Source organism: Elephantulus edwardii, unplaced genomic scaffold (assembly GCF_000299155.1).
Source record: "Elephantulus edwardii isolate Elephantulus edwardi_28Jun2011 unplaced genomic scaffold, EleEdw1.0 scaffold00189, whole genome shotgun sequence".
Lineage (NCBI taxonomy): Eukaryota > Metazoa > Chordata > Mammalia > Macroscelidea > Macroscelididae > Elephantulus > Elephantulus edwardii.
This window is the reverse complement of record NW_006399939.1, coordinates 5,839,802-5,859,780: the sequence shown is the minus strand read 5'-3', so window position 1 is coordinate 5,859,780 and position 19,979 is coordinate 5,839,802. Positions and strand designations below refer to the sequence as shown.

Here is a 19,979-nt window from a genome sequence, read left to right as displayed (position 1 = left end):
GAATGAGGGTTGCAGAGTGGATTATATTTGGGGATTGGGGGATGTGTGTGGGGGATTATGTACCAATGAGGGAGTTTTTCTTTTGTGTTTGAAGGAGAGGAGCAAATGGGGGGTGGGGGCGGTGGGGAGAGGGGTGCAATAATGAGTGAATGGAATTCCAAAATCTCTGTAAATGTTCATTGAAATGAAAAATAAAGAAATTAAATAAAAAAAGGGAATAAAAAGTAAAATAGCTCTGCACTTCAGAATGTTCAGTTATATGTCTGTAACCTAGTTCACAGGCTGCTCTCTCTCTCTCTTCTGAGCCTGTAGAGTTGCCTCTTAACTTGTCCCCCTTCTTCCACTCTTATTCCAGAGTTCATGCTCCAAAGATCAAGCAAAGTGATCTTGGAAAACACAGAAACTTGATTGTTACCACTACTTTGAACACATCAGAAAACCTTCAATGATTCCCCATCATACTCTGTAGTCTTTTCTATGGCCTGCGAGTTCTTGTAATGACCATGACCTGGCCATGGCTGCCTCTCAAGCCTCAAATACCATGTCCTTAACCTTCTGGATATTGACCTTCAGGTCTTCAGAAGATCAAGCTCTTTCCTGCCTTCGAACCTTTATACTTGCTTCTCCCTTTGCCTTCTCTCTAGCTTTTATGGGAATTTTGGTGGCTCAATGGGTAAGGAATTGTGCTGCCAACCCAAAGGTGAGCAGTTCAAACCTACTAGCTGCATTGTGGAAGAAAGAAAACTTCCCATTTGACTTATTGCCTCTGCAAACCTACCAGAGGGTCAGCTGTATGATTCAGTTCTAACTCAGTGTTACAGAACAACTTTTCATAAGGAATTCCTAGGTGGCCCAACAGTTAAGCACTCCACTGCTAGCTGATAGGTTGGTGGCTGGAACCCACCCAGAGATGCTTTGGAAGAGAGGTCTTATGATTTCTTTTCAAGAGTTCACAGCCTTGCAAAACTGTGGAGCACCTCTGCCCTGCACACAAGGTCACCAGGAGCCAGAGATGACATGTTGGTTACCTGACAATAGCAAGGATCTTCTTCGACTTTATGTCCCTCATAGTACTTACTGTTACTAGCCCTGTGATATGAGAGGATCCCTGGTAGTGTGCTAAATTAAGTATCGGTTGCTAACTAAAAGGGCAGCAGTTCAAATCCACCAGCCACTCAGGAGGAGAAAGATGAAGCAATGCGATTCCCTACAGCTTTACAGCCTCGGGAACCCTAAAGGTTCTTTCTTCTTTGTCCTACAGGCCACTGTGAGTGGAAATCAACTTAACGGCAGTAGATTTTCAATGTTTTGGGTTTGGTTTAGTTTGGTTCTGTGTGATGTTAATCTTTCCACACGAAACACACAGTGACTTCATGGAAATCACACTCCATGAAGGCAGCAGCTTTCAGGAAAGCAACGCCAGTGCCTGTCATGACTCATGAGCTCCAAAGACTAAATAAGGGAGAGATGTGTGTATGCACGTGTGCACATGCACTCAAATGTTTGTTTACATGTGTAGTAGCCAGAATGAGAGTGAGTGACTCAGTGACTGGAGAAACGGAATTGAGGGCTGTCAGAGACGGTGAGATTGGCTCAGAATAGGGTAGGTTTCGGAGCTAATGTACATGGAGTTGCTGTGAGTCTCAGGCGATTTGTTGGCACATAACAGTAGTAGCATTTACTTTAATGGTGCAAGTCTTCATTCAGCCCTGTGTTCCATGCTGTCTAGAGCTGGCTTACATTTGCAGACAAAGCAAATATGTTCATTTAAGAGGGAAGCGAACCCCAAAAGAGAATGATCATTAACTAGGCTTCATGAAGTGCATGAGCTCTGCATGGATGTAGGGGGTGTGTCTGTGGTGTTCATAGTCACTAAATTGATTTTATCATTTTACCCAGGATAAGTCACTCTCTGAGGATGAATATTAACCGAACTCTCAAGAGATTGATGAAACAGAATGTTTTCATTTGTACTAAAATGTATTAACTGCCAGACAGACCTGACCATTTTACGTTGAAATTCAGGTTGCTTTTAGGAGGTTGAAATTATGTCACAGCTGAGGATGGTTAATGACTAGTTTCTGGTAAAGCTTGGATTCTCCCTTCTCCTTGTTATGGAAATATACATCTACAAGGTAATAAAAAAGCTAATAGTAACCAGTCAAGGAACAGCTTCCTTGTGTAATTATGAGAATATGAGAACACTTTGAGAAACTCTTTTTAACTGAAATTTATTTTTATACAGGAGTAATTCAGAGATTCTGCAGATTTGGTTCGAAACTACGCCAATAAAAGTAAATATCAACATAAAGCAAGTCACGCTAATTAGTTGGTTTCCCAGGGCTTATAAAAGTCATATTTATACTATACTGTAGTCTATTAATTGTGCAATAACATCATGAAAAAGTTTGAAATACTGTGAGAATTACTACATTGTGACAGAGATATAAAGTGTGCACATTGTTGTTGAAAATGGCACCAGTAGACTCGCTTGCAATGGGATTAACACAGACCTTCAACTTGTAAAGCAAAACAAACCCCAAAAAGTAGTATCTGCAAAGTACAATAAAACAGTGTATGTATAGCTGTAGTAACAAAATAATGACCCTGCTTTTCAAAACCAGCAGCATCAATTCAGGTTTGACTCAAAGCAGCCCTCCACCATGTCTCTGCGTCTGTGATCCATTGTGTGAAAACACTGCCTGTCTTTCTATCACAGAGAAGCCCGTGGATTTGAATTGTTGACCTTCTTGCTTGACAGCTGGACACATTATTCTCTATGCTGCCAGAGCTAAGCTCTTTTGTATTTGTTGTTTTTATGTCCAGCAAACCAACTGTGACTCATAGTCAGTCTAAGAACAGTGGATCTGAACACTTATCTTGTGCCGTCCTCACCATCTTAAACACACGTGAGCCCATTGCTTCAGTCACTTTTTACCAGCAAGTAGATTATAACTCGTAGCAGCCCTATGGACACAGGTCAAGACATCACCTGTCCTGTGCCATCCTCATGATTTCAACCATGCTTAAGCCCATTGTTGCAGTCACTGTGTCATTCCATCTTCTTCAGGGTCTTTTTTTTTGCTGACTCTCAAATTTTCTATCATAATATCTTTATCCAAAGACTGAGGTTACCTGGACAACATGCCCAAAGTACGTGAGATGAAGTGTCACCATTCTTGCCTCTAAGGACCACTCTGGTTCTGTTTCCTCCAACACAGATATATTTGCTTTTCGTTGGAAGTTTATGGTACATTGACACAACCCTGCTTGCTGAAACTGAGGAGGACCTGAAGCGATTGCTGCAGAAGGTCAAGGATTGCAGCATTAAGTATGAATTGAAGCTCAATATCAAGAAAACAAAGATTCTCATCACTAGGCCAATTAGCAGCATCATGACAGATGGGGAAGAGATTGAGATTGTTAACAACTTCAGTTTGCTTGACTCCACAATCAACACTCTTGGTACCAGCAGCCAGGAAATTAAAAGACAAATTGCACTGGGGCGAGCTCTGGTGGCCTAGTGGCAAGAAGCTGCACTACAATCCCAGAGGGGAGAGATTCGAATCCACCAGATGCTCTGCTGGAAAAGGAGGAACAATCTCCTCCTGTACCAGTCAGATCTGATCTGACAGTACACACACACAAAAAATAATAAAATAAAAAAAAAATTAAATTTTAAAAAAAGACAAATTGCATTGGGAAAACCTGCTATCGGGGACCTCTCCACCCTACTGAAGCAACAGTGTCAGTCTGGAGGCTAAGGTGCGCCTGATCCAGGACATAGTCTCTCCAATTACTTGCTATGCATCAGAAAGCTGGACAATATCTAGGGCTGATAGAAGGAGAATTGATGCTTTTGAGCTGTGGTGCTGGAGAAGAGTGTTGAACATACCATGACTAACAGGAGAACAAACAGGTTTGCCTTGGAGAGGGTTAAATCAGGCTGCTCCTTGGAGGCAAAGATTCTGGGGCTTGGTCTGACATACTTTGGGCACGTTTGGGAGGGTGGAGGGACAGTGCAAGAGAGGAAGACCCTTGATAAGATGGATTGATTCAGTGACTGGGGTAATGGGGCTAGGTGTGTCAGAGGTTAGCATAGGATAAAGCAGGGCTTAGAGCTGTACTCGATGGCACATAACAACAGTATGGTACATTACAAACTGTCCACTGGCACTACATTTTAAAGACATTGGCTCTTCATTGGTCTCTTTTATTCATTGTCAAACTTTCACATGAATATGAAGCAATTGAGTATACCATAGCTTCTTCAGGCACACCTTAGTCTTTAAACTGATGTCCTTGCACTTTAGCACTTTTAAGAGGTCATTGATAGCAGCATTGCCCAGTGCTTCATAACTTTTGATTCTTGACAGCTGCTATGTGTGTTTATTATGAATCCAAGCAAAATTAAATAGTTGATAACTTTTGGTCTTTCCCCATCTATCATGATGTTGCTTACAGGTCCATTGGTGAGGATTTTTATTTTCTTGATGTTAAGATATACATTGAGGTGGCTGTCTTTGATCTCCTGCAGTAAACGCTCTAAATATTTTTCACTATAAGGTTTAGGTGTGACACAGCCTAAACCAATATGAATAAGGCAGATTGTTGATGAGTGTTTCTCTAATCCTCATGCCACATTCTAATTACAGTCTAGCTTCTCGGATAATTTTCACAACATACAGATGGACTAGGTATAGAGAGAAAATGCAACCCTAACTCACACCTTTTATGATTTTAAATTGTCCCCTTTTTCTGTATGAACAACTGCTTTTTGATCTATGTCCTAGTTTCTCATGAGCATAATTAAGAATTCCTACTCTTTTCAATGTTATCCATAATTTATGATCCACACAGCCTAGTACCTTTGCATAGTCATTAAAACCTAAGTAAGCATCTTTCTAGTCTACTGTGCTTTCAACGAAGATCCATCTGATAGCAATAGTGATATCCCTCATTCCATCACTCTTGAATCCAGCTTACATTTCTGTCAGTTCCATGTACATATACTGTTTCTGCCTTTTTTGTAGGATATTCAGCAAGATTTTACTTGTATGTGATATTGTTGATATTTTTGTTTGTTTGTTTTTAAATAATTTCCTTGTTCTGTTGGGTAATATTTTTTTTGGAATGGTAACTATGGACCTCTTCCAGTCAATTTGGCAGTTAAGCTGCCTTCCAAATTTCTTGGCATAAACATAGAGCTAGTATATCTAGAGCTGGAGCTCTTAACTGAAACACCTCAATTGATATTTATCACTTCTTGGGGCCTTATTTTTTCAGTGCAGCCTGCACTTCTTCCTTCAGTGTCGTTGGTTCTTGATCATGTGTTATGTCTTCCTGAAATGGTTCACTGGCCCATTCTTCTGTCCATCTTCTTCTTTTTTTTTTTTAATTTGTTTTATTATTATTTTTGTGTTTGTATACCGTCAAATCAGATCTGACTGGTACAGGAGGAGATTGCCCCTCCTTTCTCCAGCAGAGCATCTGATAGATTTGAACCACGTACTTCTGGAATTGCAGTGCAACTTCTTGCCAGTAGGCCATCAGAGCTCCCTTGTCCATCTTCTTTTAATGCTTCCTACCTGAGTCATTATTTTGCCCATAGAATCCTTCAGTATTGCTTCTCCAGGTTTAAATTTATTCCTTAGTTCGTTCAGCTTGAGAAATGCTAGGAGTGTTTTCTTTTGCTTGTCTAACTTTAGGTCTATGCATATTCTGTTATAATACTTTGTCTTCTGAAGTTAACCTTTGACGTCTTCTGTTCAGTTCTTGTCGTCATTTCTTCAAGCATCATAGCAATCCACAAACCACCACAATACAGCAAAACTGATAGGTGAGTGGTGGAAAACTCCTTTAGACATTTGAAATTGTAGTTGAGTAGTTCTGCTTCCAGTTCTGCCGTGCTAGATTATTGTGCCTGTGCTAACAAGAGAGTAAAAGAGAACTGTGAGAACACAGAAATCTAAAGGTGCTTTGACCAGCTCTGTGGATGGCACAAGCGGTTAGGTGCTCAGCTAAACCAAAAGGTTGGGTGTTCAAACCCACCTAGAAACTTTTTGGAAGACAGTCCTGATAATCTGCTTCCAGAATGTCACAACTTTGAAAAACCTATGGAGCAGTTTTACTGTGCATATATGGAGACACTGTGAGTCTGGATTAGCTTGACAGTGGCTAACGACAAAAGAACTTTCCATGAAATACCAGAGTGGTGCCGTGGCTGCCATCGCCCGAGCTGTAGCTACTAATGTTCCATTTAGGACACTGATTTTAGTGTGTCCTTTTTCAAATATTTAATTATTCTGTTTTATTAAAAAATTTCAAGCTCACATCTCTTTTCTTCAGCCCTAATGCCCAGCTGTTGAGTTATGCCCCTACCTAGTAGGTGCTTGCTTGTATTACTTTCTGTTGCTGGTGTAATAACTTCAAGACTTAAAGCACCACAGATTTACTATCTTATAGGTATGGTGCTGTAATGCATAGTGTGTTGTTTGGAGCTAACCAGAAGGTTATGCAGTAGTTCAAATCCACAAGCAGCTCCTCAGAACAAAGACTCCCTCTGTTAAGATTTATGGCCTCAGAAACTCAACAGAGGGTCCACCTTGGGTCAGAATCGACCCAGAGGGAATGAGAGAGGAAGTTCTTTAGACTAGGAGTCTGATCTGGGTCTTCTGGGCTGAAATCAAGGTGTCGCCTGGGCCGTGATCCTTTCTGGAGATTCTCAGGAGGGTTCATGCCCTTGACTTCTGCATTGTCTAGGGATGGCCCTCATTCCTTGGTCTGTGGCCTCCTTTCATCGCATCCTCAAAACCAGCACAGTGCTTCTGTCTAATCATTCGTTCATAGACATATGACTCTTTGCCCTTTTCTAACTGTACAGACCCTTGGCAAAACATGAACAAGCCATGGTGGCACTGTGGTTAAGGCATTTGGCTGCTTACCAAAAAGTTAAAACCCACCAGCCCCTGTGTGGTAGAACTATGAGGTCATCTACTTCTGTGAGATGTGTAACCTTAGAAACTCTATGAACATTTCCACCGTGTACTGAAATCAACTTCATGACACAAGATTTTGGTGATTACATGGGATCCTTCAGTATTACAATTGGTTAATATACTTGGCTGCTAAACACAAGGTTGGGGGTTCAGGTGCACCAAGAGACACCTTTATAGAAAAAGGCCTTTGGAAATTCTTTTTTAAAATCAGCATTTGAAAACCTTCTGAAGTGTAGTTCTGCCCCGCACATATGGGGTCACCATGAGTTAGAGTTGAGTTGGCAGAAACTGCAGCAGTGGACTCACATGTGTCAGACAGATTCAGATCAACTATTCATAGGGTCACGGCGTGTCACACGCGACTCAGCAGCACCAACAACAAGGAACAACAGTGTACATAAAGTACTGGTGTTATTTTCAATGTGTTTTCTAAGAACAATGAAATGAGATGGAAGAATCTAGCAGAGCATAACAGCGTAAAGCCTTAGGAAATAGGGGGATAAGGTCAGGAAAATTCAGGTGCTGGTCACGATTCAGTATTCGTGTTCATTTAAAGCTTGTTTTCAGTTTTGATGGCTTGATATGCTACCACCTTGAGACTGGCTTTTAATTCATTATTAAAGAAAGTAATCTAACAGCAAAAAGTAATTTTTAACAAAATTCTTTTAAAATCCTGACAGTTTGTAATAACTTTGTTTTATTGCTGTCATACAAGAAAAGATTTCCAATAAAGTATCAGTTGATATTACACATTAAAGTTAAGACATTTTATCTCCAGAGATGAGGCTCTACTAGTTTTGTGAAATTGTCTTTTTCTAGGCCTGGAGGAGGCCCCAAGTAACTGTGTCTTGGGCTGAGTTCTCTAGAGAAGCAAAACGCTCATTCATGCTCTCTTTCCACATAGATCTCCCTGTGTATAGATCCATATTGTTGTTATGTGCCCTCAATGACCAATAGCTCTGATATCTGCCCCCTTTTTGTGAGAAGGAAATAATCAGACAGCTGCATAGAAAATGGCTTATGATCGCAATATTGTTAGAAATAGAGAATGGTAAAAACACAAAGTTTGATTAATAAATACCTGGAGAAATTAATATCCTCCTAAGCATAGAAAAGTATGGTGAAGACCAATATTTACTGGGATATAAGTCTGATAAAGAAATGGAGACAAGGATATACTATAGTATAAATATTATGATCACATTTTTTAAAAATATGTAACTACATAGCTATGTGTGTATATATTTAGAAGTTAGCCCAGCATGATCTTTATCTGATAGCAGCAGATACATATGAATGCTGGAGTTTGAAATAGTTTTACTTTTCTTCTTTCTATCACTTATATTGATTTCTTTTTTATGATAACAGGAATCCTTCTCTTTTAATAAGAAAAGAAAATTTGAAATTAGGCTTAGATTTAAAGACAGAGACACTGAACATTCATAAGTGCTCAGAAAGAAATCGTAGAATTTAAAGCTCACTGCCTTTAAGCTGGAACCAGTCAGAGCTGCCCTTCTATTGGGTTTCCAAGGCTGGAAGTTTCACAGGAGGAAACTGTCTGTTTCCTCCTTTGGCCCTGGTCAGACCAGCAGAGGCGTGGCCTTTGAGCTAGCCACACGACTCGGCCACTAATTTGAGACTTGGTTCAATTTGACAGCTGAACTGTTTAGAACAAGCTTTTAAATGCAGTTTTGGAAATGGTCCCTACCTAAGGGTGGGTAAGAATTTATTTGGACCATTTGAAAGGGTGAGATCACTTCATTTGATGGTCATATTGCTTCAGGGGTGTGGGTCAAGCTAATAAAAATTTTCTATTCTTATGTTCATTTTAAACATTTTCTGGATATAGGGTTTGAAAACCTATGAGGAACTTCAGAAAGCATTTTCTTGTTTATAGGGTTGCTGTGACTTTGGGAGTCAGTTCGGACTCAAGGACAGCTAACAACAATATTTGTACTGTCACTTCTTTTCTCATTTTTACTTGGATGGATCATTGTTTCTCTGTTCTTTGCACATCTTGTGGGCTTTTTGGTTGGGGCTTTAGACTTTTCAAGGATGTTAACTTCCTTCATTCCCCCATACTTCTTCTCTTTGCCCACTCTACTAAGTTGTGTCATCTGCATAACACAGGTTATACAGACAGGTTACTGCTGAGTCTTCCTCCAATCCTATTACCACATTTCTCTTCATAAAGTCCAGCCGCTCAGATGATCTGTTCTACATACAGACTTAAATGGTATGGAGTTAGGATACATTTCTGATGTACACCTTTTCTGATTTTGAACCATGCAGTGTTTCCTTGCTCTGTTCTGACGACTGCCTCCTGGTCCAAGTATAGGTTTCACATAAGCACAATTAAGTGTTCTGAGGTTAGTCACAATTTGTTGTGATCCATACAGTCAAATGCCTTTGAATAGTCAGTGAAACAGATCAACATTCCTCTGGTACTCTGCTTTCAACTAAGATCCATCTAACATTTGCTGTAATGTTCCTAGTGTCATGGCCTCTTCTAAACCCACCTTGCACATCTGGCAGTTCTCTGTCGATGGAGTCTTCCATACATTTTTGGATAATCTTTAGCAGAATTTTGCTTACATGTGATATTAATGATATTGTAATTGAATACATGTATCTGTATTCAGATGAAAAGAAAATTTAATCATTGGGTAGAGTTTCATATTTTATTTATTAAAGTAAATAATAATAATACAATAATAGTGAAACCTTATTTGCTTTGTATGTTTAGAGAATGAATCATTGTGGATAATAGTTTTTTCCATAAGTAGGAATCAGTTGAATGGCACAAGTTGTAATTAGGTTCCTGTCTTCCTGTCTTCACATCAACCCTGACTCACAGTGACCCTGTGTAAACAGGAAGGAGACCCCACCCGATTCCTTACCATCATTGCCATCTCTGAAGTGCTTGAACCCATTGACCCAATCACTGTATCAATCCATTTTACTTTTTCAATGATCTTCCCTTTTTCTAAGCATGCTATCTTTTTCCAGGCACTGTCTCCTCCTGACACACACCAGAGTATATGAGACAAAGTAAATTGGTATTACATCAATTCCTGGGGCCTTATTTTTGCCCAGTGCCTTCAGTGCAGATTCCGCCTCCTCCTCTATTACCATTGGCCCCTGTTCATATGGTACTTACTGAAATTTTTCAGTGTCAAGCAATTCTTTCAGATACAGTGAATCTGTACATACCCTCCATCTTCTGGTGATGCATTCTGGGTCATTCAGTATATTTCCCATAGCATCTTTCAGTATTGCAGCTCGAGGCTTAAATTAAATTACATAGTTTAAAATTAAGAAGAGAGTGTCAGGGTTGTATTCTCTCTTCATACCTATTTAATCTGTATACTGATCAAATTATTCAAGAAGCTGGACTCTATGAAGAGGAGTGTGGCATCAGGATTGGATGGAGACTCATTAATAACCTGCATTATGCAGATGACACAAAGTTACTTACGGAAAATAAGAACTTGAAGCACTTGTTGCAGAAGATCAAGGAATGCACCTTTCAGTATAGATTATAGCTCAATGTCAAGAAAACAAAGATTCTTACTACTGGACTGATAGGCAACACCACAATGAATGGAGAGAAAATGGAACTGTCAACAGCTTCATCTTGCTTGGATCCATAATCAAGACACTTGGTACCAGCAGTCAGGAAATAAGGAGACACATTACACTGGGAAAATCTGCAGTTAGGGACCTCTCCAAATTCTTGAGGAAAATGATGTCCGTTTGAAGACTAAGATGCGTCTGATTCAGGCCCTAGTCTTTCAGATCTCTTGCTATGCGTCTGACAGCTGGACAATGAATAGGGATGACAGAAGACTTGAGGTCTTTGAGCTATGGTGTTGGAGAAGAGCACTGAACATTCCATAATGACCAAGAAAACAAACAGATATGTCTAGGAGAGGGTGCAGCCGACGTGCTCTTTGGAGACAAGAATAAGGAGGCTTTGCCTCACATACTTTGGGCATGTTGCTAGGAGGAGCTGTTCCTTGAAGAAGGACATGATGCTAGGAAGGATGGAGGGTGAAAGAGAGGAAGACCCTTGACTAGTTGGATTGACTAGGTGACTGCTGAAATGGGATCTTGTGTGTCAGAAGTGTGAGGATGGCACAGGTTAAAACAGGGTTCAGATCTTTGTAAGGTCGCTATGAATCATACTCAACTCAACAGCACCTAATAACAACAAGAACATGCTGTAGAATAAGTTTCAAAGTCTTGCCTCACATCCATTTTTACTTTCTCTTCACTTTTTATTGATATTTTCACTGTTTTTGATTGTGTGTTATCCTTGATGACATCCCACAGCTCACCTGGTGTTCAGTGAATACAATTCATTCTCTTTTTTAAAAAAATGTGATTTTAATGAAAATTTACAGAAAGCTTGCTTGGGTTTTCATTAATTTGTTGAGACACAATTTCCTCCCTCTCCCTTGCTTCCTTCCTCCTCCCCCTAATTCACTTTGGAATGAACTTCTTGTTCCAGAGTGTTAACTGTCACACATTTTTTTTTTCTATAATTATATTTTATTAATTTTCATAAACATTTACAGAGATTTTGGGTTTCCATTCATTCATTGTTGCACTATTCTCTCTACCCTCCTCCCAGTTTGTTCTTGTCCAAATGCCACAGTGCTTGTCAAAGCCAGTTCTGATTAATCTTCTTTGTCAGTGTGTCCTTTGCCATTCCCTATCACTCCTCCCTGAGAGAGACTTCACCCTGAGTCATAAGGAAAAGGGGATGGCGTATTCTCTTAGCTACTTCCTGCTGAAAAGGGACGCTGTGGGTTTCAGGGTGAAGATCTTCTCTCACTACTCTAAAGGGCCCCTTTGGCAGTAGGAAACACATAGACTATTATGGAGATTGATTTTGGAATTTAGATGCACTCTTATTGATTGTGCTTGGCCGTACATGTTCATATCCTTGAAGATGTATCATGGGGGTGTTGCAACCTAGAAGACACAAATTTGACTAACAAGTTATAAGTACATGAGTCCAAAAATTATGGAAAAGTTCTTTCATTGTTTTACAAACCCTCCCCCAGGTCCCCTCCACCATGTAGCCCTCGCTCTAGTCTCCTGTGATGACAGAAATACCTAGTTATATATCTCTTTTAAACAGTTTTCTCCCTCCTCTGTTTCAGTGCAGTATACATTATTGAACCCATCTTACTCAGTCTCTCCCCAACCCCAAGGACAGTCCCATTCTACAACAGTGGCATCATGTAATATTTGTCCTTTTGTGACTGGGATATTTCACTCAGCATAATGTTCTCCAGAGTCAACCATTTTGAATAATATTGCATGAGTTCCTTGTTTTTTAATGCAGCATAGTATTCCATTGTGCGAATATACCACAGCTTCTCTAGCCATTCGTTTGTTGATGGGCACTTAGGTTGTTTCCAACTCCTTGCTATTGTGAACAAAGCTGCAATAAACATGGGTGCACACATATTTAACACGTTGCTGCAAATGACAGCAAATGTGTTTCTAAGCACGGTCGTCATTTAAAAAGTGTGCTGCAACATGTTAATGCCTAATCATACATTCCTTTCAGACAGACCTTTCCTTTTCCATGTCTTCCAGTGCAGTGTTCGTTACTTACCGACTCTTTTCCTGTTGTTGCCTCATCTCAGTCCTATTTTAATGCAGTATTTGTCATTTTGAGACCAAGCTATTTCACTTAGCATAATGTCTTCCAGATTCATCCATGTTGTATGCTTTACAAGGCCATTGTTTTTTCAGTGCTGTGTAATATTCCATTGTGTTCCATCGTAGTTCTCTATGCATTCGTTGGTTGAGATGCACTTGGGCTGCTTCTGTCTCTTCACTGTTGTGAATAAAGCTGTAATAAACAAGGGTAGGGGTGTGTGTGTGTATATCTATTTGTGCTACAGCTGTGATTTATTTAGGTATATTTTTACTAGTGAGATAGCTGGATCAGATGGAATTACTATTTCCAACTTTTTGAGAAAATGAGTGCCAGGCTGCCATCCACGGTTGTTGCATTCCCAGTAGCCGTGAATGAGAGTTCCAGTCTCGCCACATCCTCAGCAGCATTTGTTGTTTCCTTCCCTATTGAACTTCACTGTTGTGGCTGGCATGAGATGATATCTCATTTTCTTTTTGTCAAATTCATTCTTCATGTGATTTCTAAGTTCAGGTAGGATATGTTGTTGTTGTCGTCACGTTTCGTCGAGTCGCTTGCAACTCATAGCGACCCTATGTACAACAGCCCTGATCCCTGTTCTATCCTGTGCCAACCTTGTAGTTTCTGACACACCTACCATCATTTCCCCAGTCACTGAATCAATCCATCTCATCAAAGGTCTTCCTCTCTTGCACTGTTCCTCCACCTTCTCAAGTACGATGGCTCTCTCCAAGGACTGGTCCCTACTTGCAGCATACTTGCAGTATGTCAGACAAAGTCTCAGGAGGTGGGATATACTCAAGATACTATTTTGATTCTAGATAACATTATGGACTTTTAAAATTTTCTTTTTTAAAGGCCTCAGTTTGAATTTGCTTATGAGCTGTTGATGGTCTGGTGCATAGGTTGGCCCCGATCTTGTTCTGATTGAAGATACTGAGTTTTTCCCCTTTTTACACAGTTGTAGTTGACTTGATTCCTGTCTACTCCTTTGGGTGCCATCCATGTATATAATTACAATTTGGGGGGGGGGGAACACCACAGTTTATGTTCCATTTTTTTTCCTGTTTTTTTTTAAAGAAATAATGTATTTGCAATGAATTAATCATTGGTCATACAAAATTCTATCATGTGCTCTCCAGTCTAGTTTCTGTCACAAAGGCCGTATTTTCCAACTGCCAGTTGTTTTTTATTTCCAACTTTTGCCATCACTTATCTGTCAGTTATACTTTGTTGGTTTGCATTTTGCTCTGATGCTGGAATCTTTGCCACTGGTGTTTCAAATACCAGCTGGTTCATCTGACATGGACAGGCTTCAGAAGAGCCCCCAGACTTACACAGACTAGATAGGAAACAGGCCTGCCCAACTACTTCTAAAACATTGGGTCCTTGAGATCCCTATGAATAGTCTGAGAACATTGTCTGATATAGTGCCGTAAGATGAGACCCTCAGGTTTGAAGGCGCTCGAATTCAGACTGGAAAAGAGCAGGTAGATTCCTCCAACTGAGTCTCTCTTAATAATGCATGCAGAGTAAACTTTTAGCCAATGCCTTTCACTTGTAAATGTGGCATAATTCAAAATGAGGAAAAACAGCTGCAAATAGCTGTTAATTATTGGAATGTGAAATATAGAGGTATGAATCTAGGAAAATTGCAAGTTACTAAAATTGAAATGGAATGCATAATGATCAATAACCTAGGCATTAGTCAGCTGAAATGGACTGATTTGGCCATTTTGAATTGGGCAGTCATCTGGTTTAATCTGCCATCTGACAAGTCCATTCATCGTGAAGAGAACATCCTTAAGTGCAGTGATGTCATATTGATGGTTTAATATCCATACACATACACAACAACCACTAACGCCCCAATTGAAGAAAGGATTACTGCTCAGTGGTGCAGCCTGGAATGGATCAAACAATGGCACATAACAACAGCATTTACCTTGACCCAAAGGCTTAAGAGCTTAGCTGCTGTGCAAGAGGTTGACTCCTCAAACCCAACCATTAAAAGAGGAAGACCTAAACTAAAAGTCTACCTCTATACAGATTAAATAAACCCAAAAAATTATGTCCATTGCCCTCCAATCAGTCATAGCCTGCTACAAGCCATCCAATCCTGTTTTATATGCCTCTTAAGGGAAAAAGGCTTTTGAAGACTATTACCATTCCTTTCTACATTATATGTGAAAGGAATACACAGGTGCCAAATTTTGAGCCTAAACTTTCAGAACCTTTGCAAATATTTATTGGTTGAATGGACTTAGTATTTGTATAGTTATCAACCATATCCTCTTTCATAGTTTTTTGATGAGGAAAGATATTCACAAAAAATAGATAACTGATGACATTTGCCAAGGAAAATTATTCTATAATCTTAAAATTTAAGAACCTAAAGATGGCTTAGTAAGAATGTGCACAAGGCTCTACATCTCCTGGAGCCACCCTTTACCTGGCAAAGATCCATGCCATTTGCTGCCACGTCAGAAAGAAGCACAGCTATCATTGGCAATGTGCCCCTCTCAGCTGGCAGTTTCCCTTCTTTATGACTACTATAGCTACTGTGTCTTTGCTGAACTCAAAGCTTTAAGGAAATGAAAAGTACTTCCTCATAGTTTAATGTTTGCCAAACTCTTGCTATTCAAATATGATAAAACTTTAGTTATTTAGTATCTTTTCTGTCTAAAACTAAGAGGATTTTTTTCCCTTTATTGCTTTAACATAAATCTTCATTTGTCTCCTTATTTCATTCTTCTTACACTTTCCCCCAGTATCAGGAAATAAATATGTCAGGTGTTTTGAAAGGAGATGGTCATACCCTCCCCCATTCCCTTCTCCATCTCCACTTTTTTGTTGGTTTATACAAACCTCATTTTAAAATAATCTATAGAGTCATCTACTAAGTACCTACCACTTGAGAAGTATAGAGTTGTTAGACTTATTTTTGGTCTCCATATGTGGAACTTTTTTTGATCACTGGCCACTGGCTCTGACTTTGACATTTTCATCTATAAAAATCTTGGTCTAATGCAGTCATACCACTGTGCTGTATAGACTAATAGCTGGCATTATATCATGCTATTCAATCCACTACTGTAGCTTTCCCTGCCCTAGTACATATGATTGTTGGGAATATCTTCAAGTATGATGAAAAGAGAACCAAAATCTTACAGGGATAAACTTGGCTTTTGCTGAAGATAAATGTTAAGCTGAGTTATTTGACAGTAGAGATTTTTAGCTCATATAAAGAGTTTATAAATGTATGTAGTTCATAAAGGAGCCCTACACATATAGCCCTTAACGTTTACATTTTTAGTGCCTTTTAAACTTAGAATCCCGTTAATGTAAAGTATAAGAAGGCTAGGGAAGAATGAAGGGAACATTCATACTAATACATGATGGGAGATGAAAATCATCCAGAAGTGTTCAGATAATTGTACTAAAAAGTACAAGGGGAAGATACTCTGGACTAACATCTCTTTCCTCTGGAAGTTGCACAATGTCAGAGTTGGCAAAGGTAGAGGGGTTTTATCTGTAGTCACCCAATACCACTAGATAATCATTGTACATATTAATAAAGCAAAACAGATTCTTAAAAATAGTCTGTCACATTCACCAAGATCCAGGTAGGACTATCTTCTGCAGTTAAAAATCTAGTTCTAAGGGGAGCTCTGGTGGTCTAGTGGCAAGAAGCTGCACTGCAGTCCCAGAGGCCCAAGGTTCGAATCCACCAGATGCTCTGCCGGGGAAGGAGGGACAATCTCCTCCTGTACTAGTCAGATCTGATTTGACGGTACACTCACTCAAATAATAATAATTAAAAAAAAATCTAGCTCTAAAATTGCTCATGGCAAATTCCTAAGAGTTTCTTCTAAAAGTTGAACTTAATGTTGTTGTTGTTATATCCCGTCGAGGTGGAACCGACCCGTAACTGACTCTCTGGTAGGTTTTCAGAGGCAGTTAATCACATAGGAGGAGATTGCCCATCCTCCTGCTGAGCAGCTGGTGGATTTGAACTGTGTGCCTTTGGAATTGCAGTGCAGCTTCTTACCATTAGACCACAGGAGCTCGCTGAATTTCATAAGGACTCGTATATAATTTGACTTCAACCTACCACTTTTAGAGATAGAAGCAACTTCCTCTTATCCCTTGGGCACCAAAGCCACTGTCGTCAGATTTTTCTGAAATTCAAGAAGCTGTGCTGCAGTCTTGAAGGCACACAGTTTGAGGCCATCGGCTATTCTGCAGAAGGATGGGCAGTGTTCTCTTGTGTGATTTACTGCCTCTGAAAACCTTCTGGAGGCGCAGCTATGGGCCATTTCCAATTCAGCGGTACACGACAGCAATAAGTGTGTCTGCATGAGCTGTGGCTGCATAGTCCACAGGGAATTGTACTGCTAGCCCCACGGACTCACTTGTCTGGCAGTGCAAATTCACCAGCAGTTCTGCAGGGGTGAGGTGGCAGTCTCATCCAGGGTGAGTTACACTCTGGGAAACCTTTGGGAGGGTCAGCTAGGAGTCAGTTCCAGTTTGATGACAGTGAGTGAGAGGGTGAGGGAGAGATGGAAGGAGGGGGTATTCGCTTTTCCCCCTTATTATAAACATAGCCATGAAATATCTATATATCTGTTATTACTCTGTTAGATATGTCTCTAAGATAAATACATGTTAATTTAAACAAATTATTATACCACATTCATTATTATTTCTTGGTTTTGGAAACTATACATTATACACATCTTTCCATGTCAATACATCTCATTTTTCTGCATCTTATTTCATTGGATGATAGAATCCCCTCTTCCTTCATTGATGAATTTAAGTGATTCCTAATTTTTTACAGTTAAAAATGTTGGGGTAAATATCATCTTGTAAATCTTTCCTGTGTGTTTAAGAATTTCTGTAGGGTCAAGTTTTGCTGAGCAGAAGTGTGTGCTCCTGCAACACTTTGATATATGCTGTCACATGACCCTCCAAACAGCCAGGACCAATCTATAAGCCCACTACCAGCATATGAAGGTTTATTATTCCCATATCCTCAACAACATAGTCACTTGTTTATGATCCAGGGAACATGAGCTCTGAGTAGTAAATCTCCAGGTTATTTTCTACTGTCTTTGCTTTATGGCTTCTCAGATAGCCTTCTGAGATTTCTTTTTCATAGTTTCCCTTTTATTGATTCCAAACCTGTTCAGGTGTAGGATGTGCATTTTATCAAAAGAGGACATCCTTTCTTTCTTTTTAAAACTACCATTAAATCCCTTTAAGAAGTTACTTTATCATCCATTACTAAATACTTCTACCCTTGATTGTTTCATTCAGACCTATCAAATCTTTAGTCAACAGCTTCCTCTGCCATTGGGAGTTCAAAGCATATGGATGTTTAATCTCTCATTCCCATTGCTAAAATTTATGTCTGATTGATCACTTTTGAGATAACCCCTTGAGTTTTACCAAATACCTTGCATTGATTAGTAATTGAACAGTAATTTACAAGATATTAATGGAAATTTGTTAATTTAAAAAAAAACACCATATCATGGGTTCTGCACCTTATTTATATACTCATCTCTTGTTTGCCTGCAGGTGGATTCACCAATGAACTTGAAACATCCCCATGATTTAGTCATTTTAATGAGACAAGAAACAACAGTTAACTACCTCAAAGAATTAGAGGTGAGGCAACCGGGCAGGTGATGTGAAGCTGCAACTTGTTGTATTTCACAGAAGCTACTGAGTCAGCCTGAGTCAGAACCACCCAGACAACAGTGGGTTTGGTTGGTTGCTTTTAAATATGTCCAAAGAAAAGTTAAAGCATAGTATTTATTAAGTCTGCTTTATCTGACTTTTATAGGAATGTTTTATTTTCAGATCACATTGTTTTAAAAATTATTTAATGTGTGACATTTAGTAAAAGTAGCAAACTGACAGTGACCTGGGTTTTTTTAAGTCTTCCTTTAGATCCACTGTATCATTGAACAAAGTTTCAGTGTTTTTCCATCAGATATGTGACTGTAATCTCTGGGGATATTTTTGTAGAGTTCCAGTAAAATATAAAACAGAAGAAAGATTTTGGTACTGTAAGAAAATAATTGTTCATTCTCAGGCACAGAAAGCTGGGATCTTGCTCTTGTGTGGTCATAGGGGTTGAGGAGAAAAGTTGACCTGTTTGTAAGTGCTAAAAATCAGAAAATGTTACTTAATAAGCAAACATATCATGAGTTTTATATTCTCTATCATTGATTATCATAAACTGATTTTGCTAATAACAAACACTGTTTGCAAACTTTGTTGGTTTTCCCCTATAAAATCTCAAAGTTGTAAAACTTTAAGGGATTGTAAGTGCTAGAGAAAGTACATTTGCAAAATAAGAATAGAAAACTACTGGGAATAACAGGAATAGAATCAGAATCTTTGAGACTTGGAAGGAATCATTACTATTATCCTCACTAAATGCAGAGAAACAATTTCAGACCATTGGATGGTATGACTTTTCCAAATTCACAAAGCAAATATGGCCAAACTAGAAACAGCATACATAGCTCTTTACCTAAAAGCTTCTATACCTGTTAAATGAAGTTGCCATTAATTTTCTACTTGTAAAAACCCCAAATCTTACTTAAATAGATTCAAACTAGTACATCTATCGGCATAAGTATATCTATAAATGGAGTTATAAGTATTTGCTTTAATTTTTCCAGAAATTAAGCAGGAACTATGTAGAGTGTGTGTGTGTGTGTGTGTGTATATATATATATAAAAATATACACACACGCACACACACACACATATATATATAGAGAGAGAGAGAGAGGATCCAGTTCAGTCTCTATCAAGATCCTAACTTCTTCAATACTCATTAAATTCTGCTTTTTCTTAAGTGGTATCTACACTAAAGTCTCAGGATGATCTATTCTTACTTTTATCTCAATAGAAACAGTTAGTTGCTCAAAAAATTCACATAGAAGAAAATGAAGACAGAGATACAGGACTGGAACAGAGACATAATAAAGAGGATCCAGACTGTATCAAAGCCAAGGTGCCTTTAGGGGACCTGGATCTGTATGATGGCACATACATAACTCTGGAGAGCAAAGATATCAGGTAAGGAATGATGATTTTCCCCAAAAATCCTTTCTAAAATCAGTAAGAAATTATTTCCATAATAAAAGTAAACTGTAGTCACAACTGAGTTTATTGACATTTTCATGTTTAATACATATACTGCATGCATAATTCTTACAGATCAATTAAAAAAGAAAACCTTAATACAATAGTAGAGAAGACTATATTCTTTTTTTTTT

The 19,979-nt window shown here is 39.0% G+C and overlaps 1 protein-coding gene across 2 annotated transcripts in view; it reads left to right on the top strand.

The window, feature by feature from the left end:
- The window catches only part of TTC17 (tetratricopeptide repeat domain 17), a 135,892-nt gene that overhangs the window by 17,391 nt on the left and 98,522 nt on the right, over positions 1-19,979 (top strand). For both annotated transcript variants that reach the window (XM_006896754.1, XM_006896755.1), the window contains exons 2-3: positions 18,262-18,351; positions 19,610-19,779. In XM_006896754.1, coding sequence (XP_006896816.1) covers positions 18,262-18,351; positions 19,610-19,779 — 260 coding nt within the window. The remainder of the gene's footprint in view (positions 1-18,261; positions 18,352-19,609; positions 19,780-19,979) is intronic.